The 16,706-nt window shown below is 44.4% G+C and overlaps 1 protein-coding gene across 2 annotated transcripts in view; it reads right to left on the bottom strand.

The window, feature by feature from the left end:
• VWC2L (von Willebrand factor C domain containing 2 like) overlaps window positions 1-16,706 on the bottom strand; it is a 145,313-nt gene that overhangs the window by 107,982 nt on the left and 20,625 nt on the right. For both annotated transcript variants that reach the window (XM_024206884.3, XM_026647711.1), the window contains exon 3: window positions 5,161-5,290. In XM_024206884.3, coding sequence (XP_024062652.1) covers window positions 5,161-5,290 — 130 coding nt within the window. The remainder of the gene's footprint in view (window positions 1-5,160; window positions 5,291-16,706) is intronic.

Below are 16,706 nucleotides of genomic sequence, written 5' to 3'. Positions count from 1 at the left end.
TCATCTTGTGCATTTTTTTCCCATGATCCAAAGACAATAACTGTTAAGGGCCAGAGACAAAAGCGAGAAGAACCCATTTAACTTGGACAGCAGCTTAAATCAGATTAAAAGAACTGGAAGATCATAAACTTAAAAAAAAAAACAGGCTGTACCAGAGTGTATTCAAGAGGATTCAAGGCATCATAAAGAGCAACCTCCCAATTATCCTTAGGAAAGAGCGTTAAAGTATGTCCAACCACTGATCATGAGCTCTGGCTCTGAGACTGGGTCCCTCACTCACAAATCCAAGCACCACTCGCCAACTTCAAGAAAGGCCTTTGGTGAGAGTAAAAATGGACGTTGTGTTAGGTGATAAGAAGCAAACAAGGGGACAGACCAATCTGACAGTATGACCTGGCTGATTGGGAGACAATCGGTCGGATGCTCGGTAGTATCCAAGGGTGTGGCTCCACCGATTTCAGCTGAATGACACTAGCCGCAATTCTGACCCTTAATTAGCAACAAGAAGTGGTGAAAAAGGTGGGTAGAGTCTCATGCTGGACGTTGGAGACGGAAGGGTCCAAGAGTGCATGACAAAATACAAGATGAGAAATAACAATGCACTCACATGTTCAAAAGACCTAGGCGAAAAAGCTCAGGGGACATCTTAGTGGAAATTTACTTACATAGGCTGCTGCTCTTGCTTCAGTGTGAAATGAGTGGATAGTTTTCTTGTTGAGATAAAGTAAAGCCCATGGGGCAGGAGGGACATCACAGACCATGGCGGTCGTGAGCTTGATTTAAATAATAACAGGCAAGTTTAAGATCATGTAGAGACGAAAGTTAACAATAGTTGACAGACTTTTATCTGGAAAAGTCAAAATGACCATAAAGAACAACTTGGGGCAATAATTTTGTATTCTGTCACTCCTGGAGAACTTGAAATCCAGTAACCTTTCATCTTAAGTCAAAAACCCTGTACAGTACCTGGAGCCATCACCCTCAACATTTACTGTCACAATTTGGACGATGGGACGTGAACGAAGAAATGTTTCCTCCCAAATTTTAGCCTTGCAGTGAACTCTACCTACTGTATGTGCAACTTGATTAAGCTGCCTGATACCACAAGCTTTGCAGTCACGCCACTGAATTTTTCAAAGCACAGGAGAACGGTTCTATTTCTTTTGACAATTAGGAGTAAATCTCCAGACCCGCTTGTTCAGGATGCAGGGGAAAGGAATTAGTATTGGCTGCTTATGAATCTTCAGGTCAGGTATGGTAGAGTCAACACATTTCTGCATTAACCTTACTTCTGCACAGCGCTTCTGGCCTTGGCAACACATAATTAAGACCGGCATGAAAATCATTCTCAATGTATCAAAAGGAAATTATTCTCCAGTTAATGACAGCCACAGTTACCCATACAAGCAAGCTACACTGCTTACAAAAGGAAGGACATGGGGCTCTATCTTAACCAACAATAATGGCTTTTCCAGCTAAATTCATAAGGAATAACTTTTCAAATGAGAATCTGCATTGCACACTGCTCTGCAGATATAATCATAGCCACAAATCTCCTTCATTTGCCTTTATAAGACAATAACCAGACAAGCAGTAAGACTGAGCTGAAATCTTTTGATCACAACATATCTTTCCACTGAAATATTTTTTTTAAATGGAAAACAAAAGCTGTAGAGTGGGGGAAAAAAATTGTATCACTCCGTTAAGTGAGACTGTCAAACAGAATTATCCATGAGCGCATTTGTGAAACTTATCTTTAATTGACTGCGTGCAGTGGAGTTTTCAGAAATAAAAGCTTGGGCTGAACATGGCTAGCTGGCTTCTTCCTGAAAGTGATGCAAAACCTCATTTTAGCATATGTCAGAGGGATTCGGAGGGTGAGGTGACATATCTGATATCTTTCCACGCTTTTGCGATCAAGGCACCAAGGATTTCATAGATTCCAAGGTCCGAAGGGATCATTGTGATCATCTAACCTGATCTCCTCTAGATCACAGACCATAGAAGTTCCCCAAAATTATTCCTAGAGCAGATCTCTTAGAAAAACATCCAGTCTTGATTTTAAAATGGTCAGCGATGGAGAATCCACCTTGATCCTTGGTAAACTGTTCCCATGGTTAATTACATGTTACACCTTTCTCTGCTAGATTTACTTATGGACTGGAATCAGGTCACCCCTGAACATTTCTGTTAAGCTAAATAGATTGAGCTCCTTGAGTCAGTCACCGTAAGGCAGGTTTTCTAATCTTTTAGTCAATCTCATGGCTTTTCTCCGAACCCTCCCCAATTTATCAACATCCTTCTTGAATGGTGGGCACCAGAACTGGACACAGGATTCCAGCAGCCATCACTCCAGTGCCAAATACAGAAGTAAAATAAATTCTCTGCTCACACTTGAGAGTCCCCTGTTTATGCACCCAAGGATTACATTAGCCCTTTCGACACAGCATTGCACGGAGGCTCATGTTCCGCTGATTATCCGTCCCAACCGCCAAACCTTTTCAGAGTCCCTGGTTCCCAGGATACAGTTCCCCAAGATGAGAGGTCATCTATCGAGATGGCCAATAGAAACAATAATCCCAAAGAGGAATGACTGAGTCTGCTCATCATGTTTCCTATAATAACAAAGAGGTGACATGGACAGACAGATAACCAGTGAGCCTTAATCTCCCATATTTCTTCCCCACCATCCTCCCTTGCCTCAGAAACCCACCATCCTTAATAGACCTGGGCTCTTGATCTTAAATGGCTTGGGGTGAGTATAATAATTGTACCTAGCTCTAACAAAGCACTTTTCACCAGTAGATCTCAAAGCGCTTTGCAAAGGAGGTCAAGATCATTATCCCCATTCCACACAGGGGGAAGCTGAAGCATAGGGAGATGAAGTGATTTGCCCAAGGTCACCCAGCAAACGAGTAGCAGAGATGGCTCTTCAGGGTACAGCCTGCAGGCTGACTCCTCTAACTTGTTTCTTGAAGATCCCTCTGCTGGGGAGGGATGATCAGCCTGCAGCCTGCATTCTGAGGGCAACAGATGAGCAGGAAGTAGAAGGTCACTGGGCTTCCACAGTAGACAAGGTGCAGAGACGAACTTGGGCCTGCTGGGGGGACAGAGTCGCTCTGGGGAGGGATCGGGTGGGGAAGCTGACTGGTCTCATTTGGATGCTGATCTCTTTCACTGGGTTTGTTTGAAGATCACTTGAACTTTCATTTCTGGGAAGCTTAAACCTGGAAGCGAACACCCATCTGGAGTAAACCACAGAAAGGAACCTGAGTGCTGAAACCAATAGATGAGGTACAGGTCTAGTCAGAGCTTATTGGAGTACAAGGATTCATCCTTGGACAGTAAACGCTTCAGGGACTCAACATGCCAAATATAGAGGTGATGTATACGATGATGCAAACTACATTGTGATCGCATGTGTAAGTGATTCTCACTGGACCTAAGGGAGCCTAAATTACACTCACACACACATCGAGAACTCAGAAGGTTAAAGTTACATTTTCCACGTAGCTTTGTTTTCTGCTACAGCCTTCTCTTAGACTCCTTGGTACGTGAGCTATGAGCACAAAACACAGACTTAGTGGGTCACCTTCAGAGATGCTGTCTCAAACTGATTAAAAAAATAGTAATTATTTTTCTGGGAAATATAAACAAATGTTATCTTTGTCAAAATTTCCCATAAAAATTCTGTTTTTTTTTTTTTTTTTTTTTTAAAAAAAAATGTAAATTTTACTTAATTTGTTAAAAAAAAAAGGGGGGGGGTTGGTAAAAAGTTTTGCGTTTCCAAATTCCATTTTTGGTAAAAATTTTCAGGTTTTGGTGAAAAAAATCTACCAAAACCTTTTACCGAAAAAAATATATATATATATTTTTTAGTTTTGGAGGCGGGGTTTGGAGGGGGAGGTGTCAAAAGACGAGAACTTTTTATTGACAGTGACGTTTTTGTGCAAACATTTTCATTTTTGACCAAAAGCCACAATGAAAACATTTCAGACAACTCGAAAGGGAGTGGAAGTTACACATTGATAAGAAGATATGGACACAAGCAGCAGGGAGTCTGAGAGTATTACTGGGTCTATGATCTTACTGACTATAAGCTGGTGTAACTCCAAGGTGAAGTGAGCTGGAAGACAGTGTAAGTTACACCTGCTTAGACTCACCTCTGGATTTCTCGCAATGTGTGACTAAAGAGAATGTCTCCAGGGGTGAGATATGGCCAGGATAGACTGAGTGCAACTGGAAATGCTACTTAGGTAAGTACTAGCAGAAACAAATGGAGACAAATAATACTATAGAAAGGACCCGAATTACACTTAGCCGAAGGTTAAGGCTCCGTTCCCTTCCATTCTCCAGTGAACGCATACAGCTACAAAGTGGGCTTTACAAAACGAGGATCTGATTGGCTGATTCTGACTCTATGGTGTAATGCCACCCTAAAAATGCCCATAGGCAGAACTCACTGAATGAAGTCATAATGACAGTCATGTTACCGCAGTGGTTAAAGATGTTTTGTATCCTGACACAGGCTCCCCGCTTTGTGTGCTATTGTTATTGCAGTGGTGATATTATGGCACAAGTGGTGCACTGGGCATCTGTCAATGGAAAATAAATGCTTGCACTACAAACGCTGACCAGTGGCAAATAATAACTTACATCACCCAGGGCCCAGCCCTGCTTTCACCAAAACCAATGGGAGTTCTGCTACTGACTTCAATGAGAGCAAGAGCAGCCTATTGACCTTAGACAAACATTGACCCCTGTCATCTCAATCTAGAGCCAAATGCTGCTCCCCTTACTCATGCAAATAGTGCAACTGACTTCAAGTGGGACTAAGTGTGGGAGCAAGGTAAGCAGGAATTAGCCCTTGGAGAGCTGGAATTCTCACCTTGACTGATCCTCACTAGTTTTAGGGCCCATCCTACAAACCCTTGCTCGGGTGAACAGTCCCATTGACTTCAATGAGATGACTCATGTGAGTAAGAGCGTCCTTGAGTTGCATTGATGGAAGTTGCTAACTAAAGCACACACACAATGAGAAGGAACAAACATCGACCTTTGCCAGGCACGGTAGTTTCTGGGCTGCGTGTAGGTAATAAAAAAATCTTTATAGTATTTTGCTGTTATCTCTTCTTTAAAGCTAATACAGCGCATTCTTACCATTTTTGCAGACAGGACAACACTGTTCTGGTTCATAGACTGGGTTGACACATTCAGGAACTGCGCAGTCTGCTACAACACAGTGAACTTCATTGCTGGGCTCACAGCGACACCATTCACATGGAGAGGGCTAGGAACAAATCTAAAATTAGCCCATTTCCTCTTGCAGCTCAAACGTTTGTAACATTTATATGTTGCCATAAGACAAAACATCTGCGTTTAATACAACTTCACTGCATTCATTCATCATGTGCAACACAAATTAGCCTGTAGGACAAAATTGTAAAGTCTGAAATATTTGTAAAAATGCTAAGGAGAATGCTCAGATATATATCTGTTTTAAGGACCATGCTTGTACTTTGTCCATTGTCACACTTACCTCTGTATTATAAAAGGACCCAGACCAGGCCAGTAATACTAAAACAAATCATAGAATCATAGACTTTAAGGTCAGAAGGGACCATTATGATCATCTAGTCTGACCTCCTGCACAACGCAGGCCACAGAATCTCACCCACGCACTCCTGTATCAAACCTGTGTCTGAGCCATTGAAGTCCTCAAATCATGGTTTAAAGACTTCAAGGTGCAGAGAATCTTCTAGCAAGTGACCCGTGTCCCACGCTGCAGAGGAAGACGAAACCCCCCCACGGCTTCTGCCAATCTGCCCTGGAGGAAAATTCCTTCCTGACTCCAAATATGGCGATCAGCTAAACCCTGAGCCTGTGAGCAAGACTCATCAGCCAGATATCCAGGAAAGAATTCTCTGTCACCAGTCTGGCTTTGGTTTGAAGGCACATGAGTGCATGTCACAGATCGTATTCCTTTGCTCATCTGTTGGCTTCTTGTGAGCATGCCTGGTGTTAAGAGTTATAAGAGCAGGATTCTAGTAAACCTCAGCCTCGTGGCTGCTCTCGGGAAGGGGGCAGAGGGACTGCATGATGTTCAAATGCACATTCATGTCATGTGCAAACTCACGGCTGCAAGCCAGCCCAATGCCCTGCGTGTGTTGCTGCCGGATCAGCTGGCTCAGAAGCTGGACTCTTCACAGTGTTGCAGCCTCAGGTTAGAGCGGATACGTTTTTCAGAATCAACAAGAATTTCTGTTGCTTTTCTTGTGGGTCAGGGATTGTATTTTTGTTCTGTGTTTGCCCAGTGCCTAGCACAAGAGGGCCCTGATTGGGCCCCCCAAAGCACCACCACAATATAAATAATAAATAATTAATTAATTTTCTAGCCCCACCCTCAAGAAGGTATTTAAGCATATGCCCAAGAAGAAGCTCTGAGTAATCCCACTGAAGTCAGTGAGTTATGTAGGAACCAACTGAACTGGTCACATTTTAAGACTGTCAGTCTAAAGGGTGTGCCTTGAACATGGAAGAGAGAGTTGTCTTCATCTCACTTGTCTTCCCTTTTAATGGGGAGCTGAAACATTTAAAAAAAAATAGAAAAGTCACTGTTTTGGGTCTCTAAAACAACAAGTGTGTGCACGCATGTGAGACAGACACACACACACATACAGAAAAGGAGGGCAATTGGAGAATTAGTGTGTGGCAGGCTGGTGTGTGAAATCTCCAGCAACCTAGCGTGCTGCGCACCAAGTGTCCGTGTGGAGCATTCTGCTGCACACTCAGAAATCCATAGTGCACTTTGATCTACTCTAGTTTGAAACTTCCAGTGTGCGGGAGCAGGGGCCACACAACCAGTTCGTGTGCCGCACACTTGAGTGCTGTTGTTACACCCCAGCATGCCACGCACTATGTGCTCCATCCAGCTATGCCCTTAGATAGACTGGAGAGAGGGAGTGGGACGAACGGTGGGGAAGAGAAATAAAAGTGACTGATCAGCGCATGTGAAAACCAAGTCACTAGGAAATCATTTTATCCGGTTACCTGTCAGACACTGAATTCAGGCCTCTTCTGAAACAGCTGATCCCCTCACTAGCAGCTAAACTAATGGGTGGAGGGTACTGGCGCAAACTCTTCCTTCTATCACATAAGGAGAAAGCTGCAATAATGCCATTGAATTCAATGGAATTCCTCCAAATTAAATGAGAGCAGAATGCGGATGAAATGTTTCAGATTGTGGTGATGTCTCTCGCTCATTCGTACAAGACATACAGAACACCCCGAGTTCTGGTCTTGGCAGGTAAAAAGCTTTTCTGTTCACCTCTAAGGGGCTCCATATGTCTTGAATCAAATCATTTATGCCCAGGGAATTCATTTCCACCCTAAAATGGACTAATTAAAGCATCCCTCGCTTTGTCTGAACGTCTGCAGCCTGTAATCCCCATCAACTCTCATTACGAGTGGCTCTGGCAAATTAGATCAAATCAGCACATCCTGAGTTAGGGAAGCAGTCTGTGGAGGTGGAAATCCTCTGTCTAATTATCTTCCCTCATTCCATTCTGCTTTGATTTCTATCTGCAGTATCAGGAAGCTAAATTCCTTTTACCGGCTTTTCTTATTCAAGTCTATTTAATAACAATAAAAACAACACAGAAGAAACCCGAACTACTTGCCCAGGGATCAATAAGAAAATTACTGTCTTGTTTTTCCCCAGTTTAACCAATAGTTATATGGAATAGTCCAGCTAGATCTTATGCTATATTGAGACCTTCATTAACACATCCTTGAGACTTTCTCCCTGCCACAAAGTTACATTGGTTTCTGTGATGCTGAGCGGCTAGCATTGCAAGCTATTCTACTGCATATGCCTGAGATTGAAGCGCATCAGCAGATGTAGAAGATGCCGCTAAATGACTCTACACTGAGTAAATGAGACATGACATGTATCTCTTTTGCTTCTGTGTTGTTAGTGTTACCTGAAAATGACACTGTAATAAAATGTGATGTTATTTGACACTGGAAGCAGCTGTTGGGATGGGAGAACTTTACACAGTTATAAGATGGAAAGAACTCTTCAACTTTTCAGAGAATGAACGTTCTGCAGAAGAAAAGAGGATATTCGATGTATGTCACCCCCTCTTTGAATCTCTCTACCAGCTTCCTATTCCCTACCATATCAAGTTCAACCTACTTGTTCTTGCCTTCACACCCATCCTTAACCTTGCCCCTTTATACTCATTAGTCTCTTATTGCAGCACTCACACATCCACTCCCTCCACCAGTGATGCCAAGCTTGCTGACCCACTTCTACAAATGCCTCAGAGCTTTCTTCCACATCTTCCCTTATACACGGAACACCCTTCCAGAGCTGATCTGCAAAGCCTCTCCCATCTTGTGTAGGATCTGATCCAAAGCATAGTGAAATCAATAGGATTCTTTTTAATGACATCAATGGGCTTTGGCTCAGAGCCTAAGGGTACGTCTTCACTACCCGCCGGATCGGCGGGTAGCAATCGATCTATCGGGGATCGATTTATCGCGTCTTGTCTAGACGCGATAAATCAATCCCCTAACGCGCTCCCTGTCGACTCTGGAACTCCACCAGAGCGAGAGGCGGAAGCGGAGTCGACGGGGGAGCCGCAGCCATCGATCCCGGGCCGCGAGGACGGGAGGTAAGTCGATCTAAGATACGTCGACTTCAGCTATGCTATTCTCGTAGCTGAAGTTGCGTATTTTAGATCGATTACCCCCCCCCCCCTCAGTGTAGACCAGCCCTTAAATTCCTCCTGGAGACACAGTTCTTCTGGGATGACTACAGGAAACTAGCTGACTGAGTAGTCTGTTATTTATCTCATGAATGAACTGCTCTTCTATACAGAGAGATGAGTCAAATGTTGGGAGGAAAGGCACTGAAACTGAAGCTGGGAATTAGTGCAGGAATTGGGATTCACATGAGGCACCTCCAGGTCTTTTTCTGACTTCTCTATCCAGCCCATCTGTCCTTATTTTCCTCCAGGCATCAGCTGCTCTTCTATTGACCCTACTGAATTTCTCTTCCAGATGCTGCTGCTTTGTTTGCTTTTTAGTCCTATGCAAATATCATACATGGTGAGCGCTCTTTATAGTGTGCAGTGTGTAACTTGGCCAGTTTTCAGCAGCACCAGGGTTGGGATTTAAAGGTGTGTCACTTTGGCACCTTGGTAAACAGTTTGTAAATTGATATTCTCCTGTCCTTATTGAAAACCAGCGATGGGACTGTTTGCTAACGCGTGACATACAAAAAGAGCATTCAGCCATGACACTTGCTTTTAGACAGTGCAAATAGCCTAACTAGAATCTTTTAGAGCTGATACTTTACAAAAAACTCTGAGGAGATCAATGAATTCAGACTAGTAAAGGGTTATGGATGGTACAAGATTTTGGGCAAGATTTTTGACACGATCCTTCTGAACAAGAACAATGTCTTATAAGAGGGAAGCTGAGAAGGGTATCTAGAGTAAAGCAGTGCTGGGGAAGGGCAGAGGGGGCTGGGGAGCTTCAGCCTAGCAAAGCCCCAGGCTGCAGGCTGAGTTAAGGGCCCACAAAAGGGTACTAGGGCTGCAGAGGGGCAGCCCAGGAATAGGCAGAGGCAACTGGTCCAACCTCCCTGGCCGATGATGAGTGGTTTACAGACTGCCATCTGCCCCAGTGAGCGGGGGCTAAATGGAGACTGGCAGTAGCCACTGAGGTAAGGTGGGGATAGGTCAGGTGGGGGTTCCCCTGGGAGGGGAGACCCAGAATGAGGGGGTGCTGCGATGGGCAGAATCCCTGGGCAAAGGGCACTGGGGTCCGGGAGGGACACGGGCAGGCAAGACACCAGCCTGCAGAGGGCGCTCTGGGCTGGAAAGAGCTAATTCCCTGGACGACCAGCAGGAGGCGCCGCGCCGGTGAGTCGTCGCCCTGCCACAAGGCCATACACAGGAAAATCATAGTTCAACTGTCACCTTCTTCCTAGATCCCTCCAGCACAGGCTAGAAGATGTCAGTCTCTTGTCTCAGCAAGTGGGGGACATCTACAGCCAGTAAAGTTCACTTTTTAGAAAAGAAAATTAAAAATGGGGATAGAGAATACATTTTATAGGCAAGGGAGGACATAAGGATAAATCTGACAGATGTTATAAACCATTCCAAGAAGACAACAAAGAGAAAGAAGAGATAATGATTCAACAAGAAAAAATAATGATCCTTCCCCAACATGATGATGATGATGATGATGATTATATTTATTTCGTTTGCGGGGGAATGTGGAAAACTGTTGGGATTCAAATTCCAATATCCCAGTTCAACTCTCTAGATTTGGATGTGGGTTGGGCATGTTCCCCAGATCTCGTCTGGATGCAGTCAAAGATGGTGGCAAAACTGTGAGAATAATTGATCTCAAAAGACTTTGGACATTTCTGTCTAAACCATGCCAGAAGCATTTGCAAGAGCTCGGCATTACTGAATCTGAACCCAAACTCTAGCCTTAGACTGGCCTGGTTCCTGAACACTAGACTAAATCTAATCTAGATATCACCATCACTTCTTTGCTCACTGACTAGCCGCTTAAGCTCTCTGCCTGTTCCCCAAAACTATGTTGAATACTTGTCTTTACCATGTAGGTTTGCTCTTCAATTGTCTATCACTGGGTATTAAAAATTCTTGCTAAAGCATGGAGCAAGTATCTGTACAATAAATATTACATAGTGGCCTCCCTTAAAAGTTCTTCAGTTGCCTTAGATGAGTAGCTTTCTGTCTCTGTCTATTTGTCAATCAATCTTAGGTACTTCTAAGCAAACATGGTTAGAGTGGTAGACAGGCAGTTATCTAAGACCACTGAAGAACTTTCAAGGTGACAAATGAATGATATTTTTTCTTTACTTGTTTGTTCTGTCCGTCAGAGAGAATTTTCTCTATTTTTTGCCCCTGTTAAGACTGTGACAGTTAACTGGGAGGCTAGCTGCGCCTCTGGGCCTGCCTGGTCTCTCTGAGAGCAGCCCCTCTCAAGTCTCGGGCCTCTACCCATGACCCGTCTGTCAGTGTGGAATCATATGATTCTCCCAGTCTCAGACCAGGCCGAGGGCTGCAGTCCCCTGGGATCAACTGTGGTTACCTCAGCAGGCTTGAGCTGGGGTCAGTACCTGCAGTTCATTTCTCCGCAGGGCAATGACAATGGTAACTGGTAACCCAACAGCCCTCTTAAAGCCACATATAATTGATTTAGCACAAAAGCATTTCAGAGTCTTCAGATCTCAAAAAGAATAAGCCAGTCTATATGCAGGCTTGCCTCTCCCTAAGGCTTACATTTCCCTGGACATGGAGAAACACCAGCTCTTTCGGAGTCAGACTCCTCTCCAGAGCCTTCCTCTTTGTCAGCTGTCCCCAGATAATCCCTAACTATTCACCTCCGCCCCTCCCCCCACTCCTTTCCTGAGAAAGGGTTTTTAACTGTTTGTCATAATTTTGATCTCTGGGCTGCCACCCTGGCAAAACAAGGCTTCCATCTTCATTGGAGACAAGATCCTCAAAGCTAAGAGCTTCTCCCATTGTCCTGTAATAGTGCCCTAAGGGTTTGTTTACAGATTGCTAATCTGGATTCACTGTTTTGCTTCCTTGCTTGTTTCTCCCACAGGTCCTGATTAAATTAGATCAAAACATTCACAGAGGGAAAGTCTTACAACCCAATATACAATAACTTCCCCTCACTGAGCAGGTCACATACATTTCAGTATTCTCAGATTGTTTCATAGCAGTCCCTTGTTGTGGTGTTTAGATGCTGCTTGTGATTATTAGAACTGGGAATACTGGCTGTTGGGAGTCTGAAAGGACAGGAAACAGGAAGGAGGGGGGAGGAGTTGAGGAGGTTGAGTGAGAGTTACAGAGAGTGCAGCAGCAGCTTGGTAAAGAGGTTTCCACTGTAAAAATAAAGTCTGGTTGAAGTTGTTAGTACCTTGCCTGGTTGATACAACACTTGTCCACCACAAATACTTCATAGTAAACGATTGGAGAGCAATGCAAACTTTACAAAAGTTAGTTCACAAATATTTTCAAGGGGGCTGGTAGGAAGGTTGCATACCAGGTTGTTTCATCATCTAATTCAAGTTATAGTTGTCATGTAGTGAAACCATCTACGGTTTCTTCCAGCTCTGTTGAAGGCAATGTGAGTCTTCCCACTGACACCAATGGATCTAAGGTCAGGCCCACAATGCATCTCACAGTGAAATACATGCATGCAAGTTTATGGAAAGGGCTGGATAAAAGCAGGAATCTGATTGGTTGATGAAAATTCCACATGGTTTGGAACAAATAGAGAAATGAGCACAGTGAGGCCTATGTTGAAGACACAATTCCCCCAAGGATACATCCACACCTGTCGCAACTGCAGAGTTAATTCCACTATTTTTAGGACAACAACTTTAGTCAGGACAAATTACCTCCCCTACCCTTCTTTATCCATAAAAAGAATGCAAAAATATATGTATGTTTTAAGTCTAGATTGGAAAAATAAACATATTCTTAATAATGTCTCTGAAAATTGAGTTGCTATATATTTTTTCCTTTAAAAACTTAATTGAAAAATGGAAAATGTATTTTGTATTGTATTTTGTAAGGGGTTTGTGTGTGTGTGTGGCGGGGAGGGTTGGTCTTCTTCTTCTTCTGAAACATCAGAGATGGCCCTGGCTGGAGATGGGGCACTGGATGGGGTGGGTCAGGGCTCTGAGGTGGCATGGAGCATTCCTTCTGTTATGTGCTTGGCCAGAGGTGCCGGAACAATGTTTATAGTGGGGGTGCTGAGAGCCATTGAACTAAAGTGTAAACCCTGGATATAATGGAGGCCACTTCAATCCAGGCGGTGCGACAGTACCCCTAGTTCCAGCACCTATGTGCTTGGCTGGCTGGTTCTTGCTCACTTACTCAGGGTCTAACTGATCACCATATGTGGGATCGGGAAGGAGTTTTCCCCCATGTCAGATTGGCAGTGACCTTGGGTATTTTTGCCTTCCTCTGCAGCGTTGGGTGCAGTTCTCTTACCAGGATTCATAGGCGCTGACTCTGTGGGCACCCACCGGCAGTCAGCTCCCCTTCCTCCCCACAGCGGTCCAGCTGATCAACTCCTCCCCAACCCTTCCCAGCGCCTCCTGCACGCCGCAGAACAGCTGTTCCAGGGCATGCAGGAGGCACTGGTAGGGAGGGGGAGGAGCGGGGATGGGGCATGCTTGGGGGAGGGGGTGAGAGTGGAGGGGAGTGTGGGACTTGGCAGGGCAGGAGGGGGGGTCGAGCACCCCCCGGGTAGAGAGGAAGTCAGTGCCTATGCCAGGGCACATCTCACTTAATCAATTCCCTGCCATTGAGTGGCCTCAGGCACTCAGTGCCTCCTGTTCTCTGCCTTTGGCACACAATAATTTAGTCTCCTGTGGGCTGTCATGCTTGGGTCTCATTTCTGTTGTTGGGTTTAATGTGCGGGTGCTGGATGGTCTGTGATATACAGGAGGTCAGACTAGATGATCTGGTGGTCTCCTCTGCCCAGAAAATCTATGACTCTAACTCTATGAAATTCCTCTAACATATAGTTTGTGTGATTATATCAGTTTCTACCGGAGCCTTGTCAGTTTCAAATGCCATGGGCAGCTTGGGAGAGAGTCAGATCTCAAAATGGACGAAAGCTGTAACTTCTGGACCAATGTTACCAAAGTTTGGGTGCATGTGGTTCTATGGCTTAGGTTTGGACTCATTTTGACTTGGTTTCAAAAGACCTGCTCGCTACCAGAATCATAGAATTATAAAATATCAGGGTTGGAAGGGACCTCAGGAGGTCATCTAGTCCAACCCCCTGCTCAAAGCAGGACCAATCCCCAACTAAATCATCCCAGCCAGGGCTTTGTCAAGCCTGACCTTAAAAACCTCTAAGGTAGGAGATTCCACCACCTCCCTAGGTAACGCATTCCAGTGCTTCACCACCCTCCTAGTGAAATAGTTTTTCCTAATATCCAACCTAAACCTCCCCCACTGCAACTTGAGACCATTGCTCCTTGTTCTGTCATCTGGTACCACTGAGAACAGTCTAGATCCATCCTCTTTGGTACCCCTTTTCAGGTAGCTGAAAGCAGCTATCAAATCCCCCCTCATTCTTCTCTTCTGCAGACTAAACAAGCCCAGTTCCCTCAGCCTTTCCTCATAAGTCATGTGCTCCAGCCCCCTAATTATTTTTGTTGCTCTCCGCTGGACTCTTTCCAATTTTTCCACATCCTTCTTGTAGTGTGGGGCCCAAAACTGGACATAGTACTCCAGGTGAGGCCTCACCAATGTTGAATAGAGGGGAACGATCACGTCCCTCGATCTGCTGGCAATGCCCCTACTTATACAGTCCAAAATGCCATTAGCCTTCTTGGCAACAAGGGCACACTGTCGACTCATATCCAGCTTCTCGTCCACTGTAACCCCTAGGTCCTTTTCTGCAGAACTGCTACCTAGCCATTCAGTCCCTAGTCTGTAGCAGTGCATGGGATTCTTCCGTCCTAAGTGCAGAACTCTGCACTTGTCCTTGTTGAACCTCATCAGGTTTCTTTTGGCCCAATCCTCTAATTTGTCTAGATCCCTCTGTATCCTATCCCTACCCTCCAGCGTATCTACCACTCCTGCCACCCTGGAGGTTCCCACTAAGCAGAGGCAAGATCTGGCACGTCACCAAAGCTTTCACGGCTGCCAATAATTCCATTTCACTGCTCTCTTATTGTCTGTGAGCCATTGGTACCAGCTCTCGTATAGATGATTGCCATCAACCCTCCTCTGTGCAGCATCTACTGATGGAATCATGCTTTATGCAGAGGTAGCAGCAGGCAGTGCAGAAAAAGGTAAAGTGAAGTCTGTCAAATTGTGCGCTGATACCTGGAGCGCTGATGTAAATGTTAATGATGCTAAGGACAATGGCAGTTCTGATGGAGATAATTTTTGTAGCTACCGTTTCAGGTGGTGAATTTATAGGGAGGAAGATGAATAAGATCTGAGCCACAACAGCTTCCACGTTACAGCTAAGATAGCAGGTTACAAATGGGAAGAGATGAATATAAAAAGAGACCCTCGACACAGGATGGCATTCATCAGAGCCGACTGCAGGAGTTGAAATTGGAATAATTTTCATTGCTATTTAAATTGCCTCTGATCTCCGGCAGAATAGCAGCGGATTGCAAGAAAGCTGAAGTAGTGCCTGCTCCTAAGAAACTTAGCAGGTGTTAAACTATTGAGGACAGACAGATTAGCTTGACATCCACCCTAGGCAAGATAGCAGAATCAATCAGAAAGGCTGGAATAGTAGGTTATTTATTTATAATTACAGGTGGCTGAATACTGCAAGTTTCTGAGCAGCAACTTATTACAATACATAATTAGCCCCATTGACTTCAATAGGTAGAAGATATTCAGTGTGAATAAAGGTATTAGAATGATCCCATTCATTGAAAACATCCATTTGAATTCTGACTAACTTCAGTTTGGCCATGCTGGTGCCCTTTTATATTGGTTATTCAAAGCCAATGGTTTTTTTGGTCACCTTAATGTTTGGGGAATGGCTGTTCTTCATACAAATAAGTGTATTTGGATGTGAGTATTCATTAGTCACTATTCATTACTTGTCATCGGTTATTTTCATTTTAAAAGTTTCAAACATCCAATCAGAGCAGCTACAATATTGTGTGACTTACATGGCCATTCACACAACAGGAATCACCCCCATAGGCTGAAGGGTGTTCACAGGGAGTAGTTACTGGTTCCCAAATGAGAAAATGGTGCTAAAATGGTTAGATCATTTATTTGCAATGAATAATTTAACCAGTTTGTTATTTAATTATATATAAATATCGACTGACCCTCTGTAGTGTCATGCGTCACAATATTCAGAAGCACTCAATCCACTTTAGAGACTGATGCAAATAGTAGACAGATTTCAAAAACACTGAGCACCCATAAGTCCAGGTCAACAGGGTGCTTAGCATCTCTGAAAACCAGGCGATATATACACGGGTTATCACGGTAACCACTGAAATGCAGCAACCAGTGAGGAATTATTTATCCAACCGAAAGAACAAGGGAATAAACATTCAACTCCTTTAAAGTAAGTAAAATACTCTCTAGAAATGATAGTCCTGGCTCTCACATCCAGCTGAGCTGTACTCAGTGCAGCAACTGACTAGGAAGCAAAGATGACCTGATTCCACCTTTGTTGCTTCCAGATGCAGGAGCTCTAAACAAAAGTTAGAGCAGCCTAAAGGCTGCTCTAATTTATGTCCAGCTGCCTGCAGTCACAAGGGTCTGTTCTAGCAGCTGGGAAGAGCCATAACACAGAAGCATTTTGGCCACACACCCTTGCACTGAGTGCTATCGTTAAGGAGAGACATAGAGCTCCTACGGCAGCTCCCTGCCACTCAAGGATTGCCCCCCTGTGGGAGACAAGCCTTCCCTTCCCCTAACTATGCCCCTCCTATACTGGGGTAGGCTCTGTATAAACAGCGGACTGCATCCCCACCACTGGGGATTCTCCATATGCTGCAAGAACTCCAGGCTAGCAGGTAAAGCTTGCTTAATGGCTGGGGGAGCAGCACACAGGGGTTGTACCATAAGAGCTAACCAGGTCCTTTATTTGATGTAAAGGGAGACTCCTATAATGATTAGCTTTGCTAGGTTTGCTGT

Source organism: Terrapene carolina, unplaced genomic scaffold (assembly GCF_002925995.2).
Source record: "Terrapene carolina triunguis isolate 2854851 unplaced genomic scaffold, T_m_triunguis-2.0 Scaffold62, whole genome shotgun sequence".
Lineage (NCBI taxonomy): Eukaryota > Metazoa > Chordata > Testudines > Emydidae > Terrapene > Terrapene triunguis.
Note: the sequence above shows the minus strand (reverse complement) of the source record. Positions and strands in the feature narration are given on the sequence as shown.